Raw genomic sequence first — 11,936 nt, forward strand, 5'->3', positions numbered from 1 at the left:
AATTTGATACATAGTGAAAGTCTTTTTCCCTGTTGTCATGGACGTAGGTAATCTGTCGAATCACATTAAATCTGTGTGTTTTTCTTCTCTTTGTTTTCTTTAATTTTCATCATAAATCGTTGCACGTAAAACAACATAACTTTCTATGCCATTTCAATTTTGGCAAGCCAAAACTGGTAGACATGAAGCAAAGATGAAACATTGAGTCGTCATAAATCATTTATAGTGATTTCTTCTTCTATATTGAGTGTATTTTGGTTTGTTTTATTTCTATTGAAGTGAGATTTGATGAATGACTTTTGGTATGATATAGGAAAAGTGTTGGTTGATGCTAAGGGTATGACTAAAAAGGGTGTAATTCTATTGATTATGAATAATGTTATGTGACCATTCGGAGATTTATGGCCATTAATTTGAAGGTATTGGAAAAGGGAGATAGAGACAATGTCATGTGAAGCCCTAGTGATCTAAAGCAAGTAAGGGAGGAAGCGTAAAGGACTTGATTTGAGAAAATTTGACGAGCTTTATACTAGAAGATGATAACAATTAGGTTAATGTAACCAAAAGAGGAAAAGATTACAAATCGACAATCACGACTCAAAGATGGTTCAAAAGTGATTTTGAAAATATTAGAAGCATTTTTAAAGATTTAAAGAATGTTTGAAGTAATCTCTTGTCGCTCCATTTGTGATTCTTTTAAAATAACTTTTTTTATTGATGATACTTTATCAAATATAGTAAAAGAAAAAAAACATTTTATTTATTATCAAATATTAAATGATTTTTCTTAAAATTATAATCAAAGTATTACTGATTAAAGCGATATAAGCAGAATGATTTCAAATGAGACTGTTGACCTCCCTGATAAAGTAAGATAAAAATTTTGTCATGTCTTATTAATCAACATGATTTAAATAAAATTATTTTAAAACAGGTTGCGGCCTCAAATAGAGGAAGATAAAAATTTGGACATCTCTTACTAATAAAAAAGATTTAAACAAAATCATTTCAAAATAGGCCATCAACCTCCAATAGAGGAAGATAAAAATTTTGACATGTAAGCCTCCAATAAAGGAAAATAAAAATTTTAGTCAAAAACACGTTCATATAATTGAATTTTTTGAAAATTTTCATTTTAACGTTTTTAAAAGTTGACCAATTGTACACGTTTTAAACTACTTACTCATTATAGAACCCAATAAAAAAAATCCCAATTATTTGATAAGACAACGTGTCCTTATGGCCTAGTGGTGTTTTCTCCCTTTCACCGTCAAACATTTAAAATAGGGTTTTACATTTCTACGTTAGCCTCCAAGGAAAAATTGTGAATTGTGTGTTGGTTTGGATGAAACCAAAAAGAACGTTTCAATTTGAACACTTTCACAATCTTTTTTTTTTTTCTTAAATATTTTTAACTTTATTTTTTAAAAAAAAATGCAAAATGTTAATAAAACATCTAAAAACTATCTTTTTGTTATATAAGAAAACAATAATTTGATGAAATATAACTCATGTTTGTTTTTTGTTAAATAAAAAAATTAAATATTTAAAAAAATTTATTCAACTAAAAATAATTTATTGATATCAATTAATATAACTAAAATGAACCTATTGATAATCAATTCATTTTAATTATGTTGGTTAATATTAATAAATTATTTTTACTTAAATAAAATAAATAAATATTTTGATTTTTTTTATTCAGTAAAAAAATGTTATTGTTAAATATCATTTTATATGAAATATCAACACATATCTTTAACCGACTTATTACTTTAACCACAAAAAAATTATTTTTTATATTTTTTTATAAAATTAATCATACTTTTTAAATTACATTAAAATTACTTGAAAAGGCAATAATACACTGTTCTTTTCCTCAATTATTTATGTTTTTTTTTATCAAATATATATTGCAAATGTACCCAACTTTGTAAGAACACTTTTCCCTAAGCAGGTCTACATTAATTTCGCTTTTTGATTAAGCAGGTTTTTATTTGAATTCCACTTAAAATCCCCACCATCCTTTACTTTCATTAAAAACTTAATATAAATATTAAAAATAAACATTTAGTCATTTACTCTCATCATCTTCCTCCATCTACCTTCCCAAAAAAAAAAGTTAAAGGTGGTGTTTCAAATCAGTTTAAAAAAATAGTTTTTCTAATTTTCAGAAGAAAAAAATATATTTTTAAATAGTAAAAATATCATATTTTTGTACAATATATTTTAAATATTTTTAACTGTTTTTTAAGAGTTATTTTTAAAAAATAATTATACAAATTGAGAATGATTAGAAATAAAACATTATAAATAAAAATTACTTTTAAACATATTTAAAGACATAGAAAACATGTAAAATTATTTTCACAAGTATAATTTTTTACATAAATATTTTATTATAAAAACTATAAAATGCCAAAAAAAAAAAAATCAATGACATTATTTATTTCAATATATTTTTCGTTGAATCTTAAATATGTGAATTTGATCTTTCTCATATTTTTATTTAAAAATTAACTCAGAGTCTAATATAAATGTTGTTTTTCATTTTAAGTATTTATACATAGGTTTTAAAAGAAAAAATTTATTTTTATAAAAATAAAAAAATAAAAAAACATTTTTTATAGGGGGTTAAGTTTTTAAAATTGGGTTTTGGATTACCCTTTTAATCATATAACCCAAAAAGAAGGGTGGAGTTGAAAATTGAAGGCCTTTTATGAAATCCACTTTATATTATTTCATGAAAGATGGCCACGTAAATTGCACATACACCACTCACAAGTATGAGGTGGAGCCAATCCAGAGTCTACTGAGAGTAGTGTATCATCATCATCAGCCATTCATCCCATGGTGGATGGACTATATAGTCTATGGAGGTCCACTTTGACGGAACACAACCGCACCAGCAACAGAAGGCTGTTGCAACAACAGAACTCAACTGAACCAAGATCACTCAAGAACTGTGCAAGTAGTTAGGAATCTGGTAGTGTAGTTTTCTTACAGCTGAAACTATAGATAGCAGAGTAGAGAACGCCTCCTGTACATGTAATTTTCTCTCGATATACAAGAACTAAATTTGCATTCTCCTGATACAAACTTTCCTTCAAAATGCTTCCCAACATATATACAAATGTATGTAATATGTGTGTCAACTGAAAGATAAAGATGGCCAGCCGTTTAGCCGCAACACTGCACCAGAGGCTCCCAATTTTGGCGGGTGTTTGTACAGCTTCAGTTGCTTTTACTGTTGATTCTGTTCCCCGTTTCTCAAAATCGCTCAAGAAGTTGAAGGGCAAAAGAAGGGTGGTGCCCCGTCGCTTGCTATTGGGACTGGGAGCTTCATTTTGGGCTCAGTTTGTGAGCATGTCTGGGTCGGGTGGAATTGGTGGTAAATTTTTGGTGGCCTCTGCAAGGCAACAGGGTGCTTCTTCCCCAGTTGAACAGGTGAGCTTCTTTGGTGGATTTGGTTTCTGGGCTTTCTTGGATTTCGATTTTTGATAATGGGTTGGTTTTGTATTGAATGGACATGATCGGGGTTTCTGGGTTTGGGATTTAATAAGTTTACAGTGATTGAGTTCTTGGCTTCCAAGTTATTTGAATTATGAGTTTCTGATAATGGGTTTATGTCTTAGTAAAGAAAATCAAATTCCATGATGTTGAATGACAAATCTGGTTATTGTTTATGCAATTAGGGTTTTTGAGTTGGGGTTTAATGAGTTTGAAAGTGATTGCGCTTTGCAATCTCTGGGTGTCTTGAAGTACGAGATTTTGGGAATAGGTTGATACTTGATGCCCAAGCAAAGAAGATGAAATTCCATGATGTTGTTGTTCACTTTAGTGGCTTTATGATTCAAATTCTTCTAGGTTGTTCAAGGGCTATTCTGCTCTTTGTGGGGAAAATTTTCATAGTAGTTAACCCTTTAGTGTTTCAAAATGAACCTTAATCTTTATGGTTTGCTTCTTTGATGAAGATTTTGAAGAATGTGGAATGGCCAGAGCAATTTCCCTTCAAGGAGGAGGATTTCCAGCGCTTTGATGAGTAAGATCCAAACTATTTCCTTTTTCTTTTTTTTTCTTTTTTTTCCTTCACATTAGCATTGAATTTTTGTTCATCTAGCTCTAGATTTTGTACCATGACCCGCTACCTTTTTCTTTTTCTTTTATTTTCCTAAGTAATAATCATTCATTTTTTTCAGAACCCCAGATTCAATATTTTACGAGGGGCCACGCTTTGTGACACATATTGATGATCAAGCCATTGCTGCACTAACCAAGTATTATTCCAAGGTTTTTCCCCCTAGTAACACTGCAGGAGTGAGCATCCTGGACATGTGCAGCAGCTGGGTAAGGCATATGACCTTTACATGTGCCTCTTCCTTTGTCTATCATTTCTCTTATCGTAACCCTGTCTGTGGATTTACGTCCAGGTCAGCCATTTTCCAGCAGGATACAAGCAGGATCGGGTGGTAGGATTAGGGATGAATGAAGAAGAACTGAAGCGGAACCCAGTGAGTTCATACTCAATTATATCATTTGCTAATATTGGAACACAATGGTCTACGCAAACTGAAGATAGAAAACCTGTCCATTGTACAAAAACCAAACAAAATTTCCAACGTAGACATTTCTGTGACTCATATGTTCATTTGCTTTAAACTATGAGATGAAGAGATTCACTCAATCTTCAATCACCGTCTTTGCAGGTTCTGACAGAGCATGTTGTGCAAGACTTGAATGTGAACCCCAAGCTTCCGTTCGAAGATAATTCGTTTGACGTCATTACTAATGTGGTATGCATATAGTTTTCCATCTGAATGCAAATATAAGTGCATCCTTCCAGCATATCATTTTTGAGATTGCCATTCAAACCATAGTATTAATGTAGTTAATAGAATCCTCTTGTATTGCTTATGGTTAAGGCTACTCACACTCAAATGATTCAGCATCTGAATTTTTTTTATGGTCTCTAAGTCTCAACTGCAGAAGATTACATTGGTAAAACTTAGAAACCACAAAAACATACATTAAAGTTGTCCTGTGGCTTGTGAGATAAATAATCCAATTGAGCTAATATTTAATCAGCCAATATGAACTTTTCTGATTGAAACTCCTCAGAAATGATCCTTTTAAGTATGAATTTATTGGATTCATCCTCAGAAACAGAAATCACTCCCTGGAGCTGCCTAGGTGTTTTTGGATGGTATTGTATTTGAATTCCTTACATCTTTGCAGGTTAGTGTCGACTATCTGACCAAGCCTATCGATGTATTCAAGGAGATGTGTCGGATTCTTAAACCAGGCGGACTGGCAATAATGAGGTGATACTTTTTGCATCTTCCAAAAAGTTAAGAGGCACTCAAATTTTAACAACCACATATGTAAGAAAAGTTTCCTTCAAGCTGCAAAGGATGTCACTGAGTTTTCTATATTTCTATCATGTGTGAAGATCTATTCAACCTAAATTAACATTACTGCTAAATATGATGTTTAATCAAATCAATTTCCCTGGTTTTTGGACATTGATTCAGCATAACCTTTGAACCCTTGGCCCCAGTATTTGATTCAACCATTTTGCCATTAAACCCAGGAGGAAGAGAATAAATATGCTCTGAGATATTTTCTTTTTCTTTGCTTAGTTTTGCATGTCTTCTCTGCATTAAACTGTGTGTAAATTCATTTTAAACCAGCTTCTCCAACCGCTGCTTTTGGACAAAGGCAATCTCAATATGGACGTCAACTGGCGACGCTGATCATGCTTTGATTGTAGGGTCTTATTTCCATTATGCTGGAGGATTTGAACCTCCTCAGGTAATTAATATCCTAGTATTTTGATTTCATGGCATCAAAATTATGAAGATATTCTTTCTTCAAGTGTCAACAACTTTCAGAAACTGTAAGTATAGTTCCGAGATATCCATCCACTAATGTTAGTTAATCGCCACCCAAATAGTCATTGGTCTTGTCATGGGGAAGCCTGCTTCTAGTGACCAAATTCTCGACCACTTGACATCCTCAAACACCATTGATTTGCATATATTTTCCTCTCCTCTTTCCTCATCACTTCTAGATTAAATAATATCTTTGCTGGAACACTTTTGCATTGCCTGCAAGATTAATTTTTTGGACTCAAATTTCCAGATTGAGCACTCCCCATTTTCTAGAGTTTTATTCAGGATTTTTTTTTTTTGGATCCATCTGCAGGCTGTGGATATATCTCCCAATCCTGGGCGCTCAGATCCGATGTACATTGTATATTCTAGAAAGTTGTCTACAGCATAACCAAAGAGCATTTCGTTGAGGATGTGAGAATTTGTTTTCTTTAACTGTGGCATAATTTTGTGGAAATGGTTAAGCATTGATAAAGCTTTTGTAGCTCATGAACTTCGGAGTTTTCACTCTGAATACCTATGAATTCATAGAGATGATTCCATTTTGGAATAACTGTTTTACTACACTTGCATTCTGCAATTAGCAAACTACAGATTAGGGCTGTGGAACTGTTAACTTCTAACCGCTGAGAGTACATAACTTTATTTATAAGACTAAGCTTCTTGTTCCCTGTATTATAATCATATAATAGAAATGGTTGCTAGAGACCTTTAAGTGAGGGAAAGTTCTTGTTCCCTGGTCGGTGAGGTCAGTGCATTTCTTCCTATGTATGTTTTCAACCTTTTCTACCATATCTATGCACATCTCAACACACTTTTGTGGAACACTATGAAACTAAAACCTTATGAAATCTCTGGGACCACTGAAATAGAAGAATCTTATACTTGTGGAAAGCTACTAACTGGAATTTTATTCCCATTTTGACAGATGGTAAACAAGTAATCAAATCTCACAACCTTATCCTCATTTCCTGTCCATATAATCTAGATAGCACATTCGGCAGGAATATATTATATGTACACCAGTGAAAAAGCCACATCCAACAGAAGAAGATAAGAAAGAAAACAAACCAGAACCACCTACTTGAGAAATGGGGTGTGCTTGGGCACAATACTAGGCCCAACCCTGCTTGTATCTGCGGAAGAGATCCTCTGTCTGAGCATTCTTGAATGCACTGCATGCAATGAGGTAAACCCATATCAGCACCACCACTGCCACTATCAAAATCACATTGGCTCTCCTCCATTCCTTCCTCAGGTTCCCCAACAAACCAGCCTTGCAGGAATTGCACCCATAGCACAATTGGCTTTGGTCATTGCTCCAGGCATAACAGTCCGAGTCTGCAATCGGATTGGTGGGGTTCATCCACAATGTTGGGTTCACATACCCATAATTGCAGATTGTTGGAGGTTTACAACACCCTGACTGTACCATATTTAAAAAATAAAAATAAAATTAAAAGGGTGAGAAAGGGAAAGACAAAGTAAAAGGCAAAAAAAAAGAAGAAAAACCCACACCTAACCAATATCACCATAGAACATTATGCCAAAGCTGGCAACCATAACTTGCTGCTTTATTTATTTGTTTTTTTCCTTATCTTCTGCAATAAAGACAAGCTATGGTCTCCATCATTCTAGGTTGATCCTTCCTTTGCGCCAACCCTTTGTTGCTTTTGTGATGGGAAGAATTTTCCTCTCATGAGAAGTTCAATAATGAGTCTAATGAACCCACACAACAGGGACCCACCTAAGCTATTTAAATCCTGACCCTCGAATCAGATAGATCAACTCTTTGATATGTGGAGAGGATGGGGTAGATGCATCAACCAGAGGACTAAAGAATAAAATTGGACCGTGGGTATTACCTTTTCTTTAAGCAAAAATGGGTCCTGGTTTGAAGTTTGAAGACACCTCATTTAAATTCAATACATTCATACACTTTTTTTCTAAAATTGAACAAACTCCATGTAACCCCAAAATAATCTTTTATCACACTTTACATTAAAATCATTCTACATTACATGATACACAGAAATCAAAATTTATTACTTCCACAGTGTCAGTGTCATTTAGATCTCCACATGATTTTTTTAGTTCTGTTTTTATGAATAAAAGAAACATGGAGACTTGAAGTTTAAGAATGTTTGAATTGCATTTGATTTTGTTGTAGATCATGGCATGGGTGAATGAACCATATTTCTCATCATTTTCGACTACTTTTTCTACAATCAAATAAGAATATTTTGTTTTTTCTTCACACTATGTTGAATTTGGTGAAATTAACAACTTGGTAGTTGGTAGTGAAGAAAGAGTGTCTGGAAGAAGAGAAAAGAAGTGGAATTGAGGAAAATTGGGAGTTGTGGGGACTTGCCTGAAGAGGAGAGATGTGAGCCATGAAGAACTGATCGGCGGTGATATAGTTCTGGCTGAGCTTGGAGCAGACATCGGACTGAGCGAGGCAAGTCCTGATCTTGTTCCAGTTTCCGGACTTGGTGACGTAGTTCCTCAGCCACGACGAGAACCCTTCCAGCCGGTACTCCTTGTAGGCGCGGCCGGGGACGACGTAGCTGCCGTCGGAATGACTAACGACGAAGGCGAAGACGAGGAGGATGAGGAGGAGGCCGATGAGGAGCCCCATACAGAAGAGGTAGAAGGCCAGAAGGCCCTTCTTGTTCCAGTAAGCGCCGACGAATCCAGCGAGGGAGACGAGCAAGATGAGGACGCCGAGGAGGGCCACCGGCCAGCGGAAGAGGTGGATGCACTCGTTGTCCGGCTTGGACGCCAGCCAGATCCCGGCGGCGATTATGGGAATTGAGCAGAGGAGTGCTAAGAAGTTGAGGACTGCGGTGATGTTGTTGCTGACGGCCATGGGTCTCGGCGCCGGCGGTGGGTGATGAAACGAGAGGATTTTGCCTTTTTTCTGGTGGCCGGTGGGTGTGAAAACTGAAAAGGCTCAGCACTCAGCAGTGTGAAGTGAGCTGTGAAATTGAGGCGGGTGTGATTGGAACGCCTTTAGTTTGGATGAGTCGAGGACTCCTTGCGTCAACGTGGTCCCGAGACTCCCAAGTCCTAAGTAGATTCTTTTAGTATATTTATTAAAAAAAGAAAAAAAAATGTTAGTTTTAAACGAAACTTGTGTTAAATTTTAGAAAATTAGTTTTTTAACCCATGACGGATCTTGAAATTAAATAATAATAATAATTAAAAATAAAGATAAAAAAAATTAAATTTTAAAATAAAAAAGAATAAAACTATTATAAATATATTTTTTATGAAGGAAATTATTTTAAGGAATTTAAAATTATTTATTATAATATAATAATATATGAAGTTATTTAATTATATTTTGTGTATAAATTTCTTTGAATTCAATAACATGATGATTTTTAAAATATATTTATTTTTGCAAGAATAAAAATAAAATGATTTTTTAAAAATACACGTGCCGTCGTACCCCCTATTTGAAAAAAGTATGATAGGATAAAAGTTGAATTTGATAATTTTAACATGATTTTTTAAAAATACACGTCTCGTTGTACCCCTATTTGAAAAAAAAATATGATAAGATAAAAGTTGAATTTGATAATTTCTTTAAAACTCATGTCAATTGGAGAAGATGAGTTCAGATATAGTATTTTTCACTAATCTTTTTTTTCTTAAAAAAAAATGCCTTCAAGTACTAAACCAAGATGAATAATTTTTATTTTAAATCATAAACATTTTTTACCTTAATTATTCATATTTTTCCTTTTTTTCTTATTAAACATTAAATTTTATTGTATGGTCATCAAAAAAACAAAATCAAAATTTCACGAATTATACAATTAAATCATATTACATCTTAGAATTATTAGCAAACATAAATGAGAAATATCTAGACTTTCATGCATTTTTACTTGATGTGTCTTTAGGTTCCCATTGTACCCTCACTCTAGCCAACTAAGCTTTCCATGTTAAGATATGGACTCACATATCTCACAATAATTCATGATTATGTTATTCACCTCTTCATTTGTTTTTTGTTCGTTCAAGAGTATGAGTCACCTATGTGTAGAGCCCAAACGCCATCACGAGCCTTAGATAATGGGCCTAAGACTCGTGAGGCCCAATAGCCCAATGGGTATGGTCCCTAAGGCAGGAGGGTATAAAAAGTCAAGGTTCTGTTCATTTTGCCATCATCACATTTTTGAATAGAACATAACCCTAATCTCTCCCACTTCCCATTGCCTGAGAGAATCCAATGACGGTGGTTACCCTCCTCGGCCTTAGAAGATCCATACATCTTCAACCAAAATTCAGAAATGGATTCGGATATGTTCCATGTGAATAAATGCATATTCTAAATCAATTGATAAATATATCCTGCATATGTTTTGGTGATAATGGAGATCAAAGAAATATAACATTCCATGTGTGCATTTGTAACCCCAAGTGTGAAATCCTAATCTCTCTCTCTCTTTCTCTCATTTTCTCAAACTTATTAACTTGTAGAGATGCTATGATGATCCTCCATAAGTAACTATCTTCTACAAACTCTAAAATTAGATACCATTGACAATCAACATTTCCTTTGAATTTTTTTCCCCTAAAAGTGATTATCATTGATGAACTCCAATGTATGTTATCATCAAACAGCCATAAATTTTCTTTTCAACATTTAGGAGTTCAAAACTTTCTCCGGTAACCATATTTCTCTTTCTAATGTTTTGATTGTTTGTACCTTTCTTTTAAATTTTTTGCCCCAATGTTTATCTTGACAAATTTTTTATTGAAACCAAAAGGCATTTCACTTGTTTTTTTTTTTTTTTTTTAATAAAAAGCTTAAAGTTCTCTTATCAAAATCCTTTGAAATTATTTGAGATTATCTTATGTTTTTATAACTCTATTTGTTTTGTTGACTTAATGTTGTTGGTCAATAAAACAAAGAGCAACTCCAAGAACACAAGATAAACTCAATTAATTACTATGGATTTAGGGGAGAGAATTTTAAAAGTTCTCAAATTCTATCAAAAGAGTGAAATGTCTTCTAGTTTCAATGAAAACTCACCAAGATAAACATCAAAGAAAAATGTGAGCCCAAGAGTTCTCCTAACAAGTTTTGATGTTAACAAAACAAGGTTAAACAATTTAACAAATTGAAATTAAGTTAAGTTTCAAGTTTTAACAAGAAAATCAAAAGAAAAGATAAATTCATTTAAAAGATTCAAGGAAAGTGAAGATTTGGATGTGCAAAGATCCATTAAGACTAGGATAATCATATATGATAAATCATTTGGGTGCACTTAAATTTCAAATACTTTTCGTGCATTTATTCATACTTCGTTTTTCCTAAAATTGAACTTAAATGTTATAGATTTTCAAAAACCAAGTCAATCTTCAAAAACCTTAGGTATAACTTTTCTTAATTGACATACAAAGGCTTTTATATGTGCTACCTAAATGTTAGGGAGCTTTAGACTAAAAAATGAAGTAATTTAGGTCATTTTAGGTTCAATTAGTCAATGGTGTCCAAGAATCAGTTCAACAAATTGGGAATCAGTTCAACCAATTGCCCTTTTCCCAATCAAAAATTGGTTAAGGGACCAATTAACTTTCTCTCTCTTCTAGAAGACTTGTGTTATCGGTTAATGCATTGTCTTTCCTAGTTAAGGTATGGTTAAAGCTAAGACCAACCGTCATCTACAGTACACTTAATGTCCAACGACTACTCAACCAATCAAATCAAAGCTTGATTGGTCACTCAACTAGTCGAAGCTAAATTTTGTAGAAAATGTGTGTTCTCTATAAATTGAGAGTTCGGTTGCATTTATTGATAATAGAACATATGTATTGAATAGCCTAACTACTCTTTTATCTCTTTCAAAGCTCTTAAACTCTAGTGCGTTGATTATCCTAATTGCAAATCCATTATAGTACATCCATTTGTGTTTGTCATAGCATTTATTGTATCAAGCTATTATTGAGTTTGGTTGAGAGTGATTAAACATTCGTTATTTCAGAAATGCTGAGAATTGAAGTTTCAAGTTAGCATTAAGCTTGAAGAGA

At 33.3% G+C, this 11,936-nt stretch overlaps 2 protein-coding genes across 3 annotated transcripts; one reads left to right on the top strand and one right to left on the bottom strand.

Moving 5' to 3' along the window:
- Positions 1-2,831: 2,831 nt before the first annotated feature.
- LOC100268021 (uncharacterized) lies at positions 2,832-6,457 on the top strand. Its single transcript, XM_002282345.5, has 8 exons — positions 2,832-3,447; positions 3,975-4,042; positions 4,200-4,347; positions 4,431-4,511; positions 4,707-4,793; positions 5,236-5,321; positions 5,691-5,811; positions 6,205-6,457. Exons 1-8 carry the CDS (start codon positions 3,169-3,171, stop codon positions 6,280-6,282), a joined length of 948 nt encoding a protein of 315 aa, XP_002282381.1. The 5' UTR covers positions 2,832-3,168; the 3' UTR covers positions 6,283-6,457.
- A 319-nt stretch (positions 6,458-6,776) lies between these two features.
- Positions 6,777-8,950, bottom strand: LOC100262870 (tetraspanin-2). Of its 2 annotated transcripts, none has more exons than XM_002282361.5 (2): positions 8,263-8,950; positions 6,777-7,317 (listed from the first exon to the last, which is right to left on the bottom strand). In XM_002282361.5, the coding sequence occupies exons 1-2, from the start codon at positions 8,758-8,760 to the stop codon at positions 7,006-7,008; spliced, it is 810 nt and encodes a 269-aa protein (XP_002282397.1). In that variant the 5' UTR covers positions 8,761-8,950; the 3' UTR covers positions 6,777-7,005. The 2 variants fall into 2 exon arrangements, with proteins under 2 accessions (XP_002282397.1, XP_059596658.1); XM_059740675.1 differs by having other exon boundaries at positions 6,777-7,313; positions 8,259-8,935.
- Between the last annotated feature and the right edge of the window lie 2,986 nt (positions 8,951-11,936).

This window comes from Vitis vinifera, chromosome 11 (assembly GCF_030704535.1).
Source record: "Vitis vinifera cultivar Pinot Noir 40024 chromosome 11, ASM3070453v1".
NCBI classification, from domain to species: domain Eukaryota; kingdom Viridiplantae; phylum Streptophyta; class Magnoliopsida; order Vitales; family Vitaceae; genus Vitis; species Vitis vinifera.

Coding starts and splice junctions, on each gene's coding strand:
- LOC100268021 (XM_002282345.5), top strand. CDS start 3,169: ATGGCCAGCCGTTTAGCCGCAACACTGCACCAGAGGCTCCCAATTTTG. Junction 4,043..4,199: donor GATTTCCAGCGCTTTGATGA/GTAAGATCCAAA, acceptor CATTTTTTTCAG/AACCCCAGATTCAATATTTT. Junction 4,794..5,235: donor TTGACGTCATTACTAATGTG/GTATGCATATAG, acceptor ACATCTTTGCAG/GTTAGTGTCGACTATCTGAC.
- LOC100262870 (XM_002282361.5), bottom strand. CDS start 8,760: ATGGCCGTCAGCAACAACATCACCGCAGTCCTCAACTTCTTAGCACTC. Junction 7,318..8,262: donor CTCACATCTCTCCTCTTCAG/GCAAGTCCCCAC, acceptor AATATGGTACAG/TCAGGGTGTTGTAAACCTCC.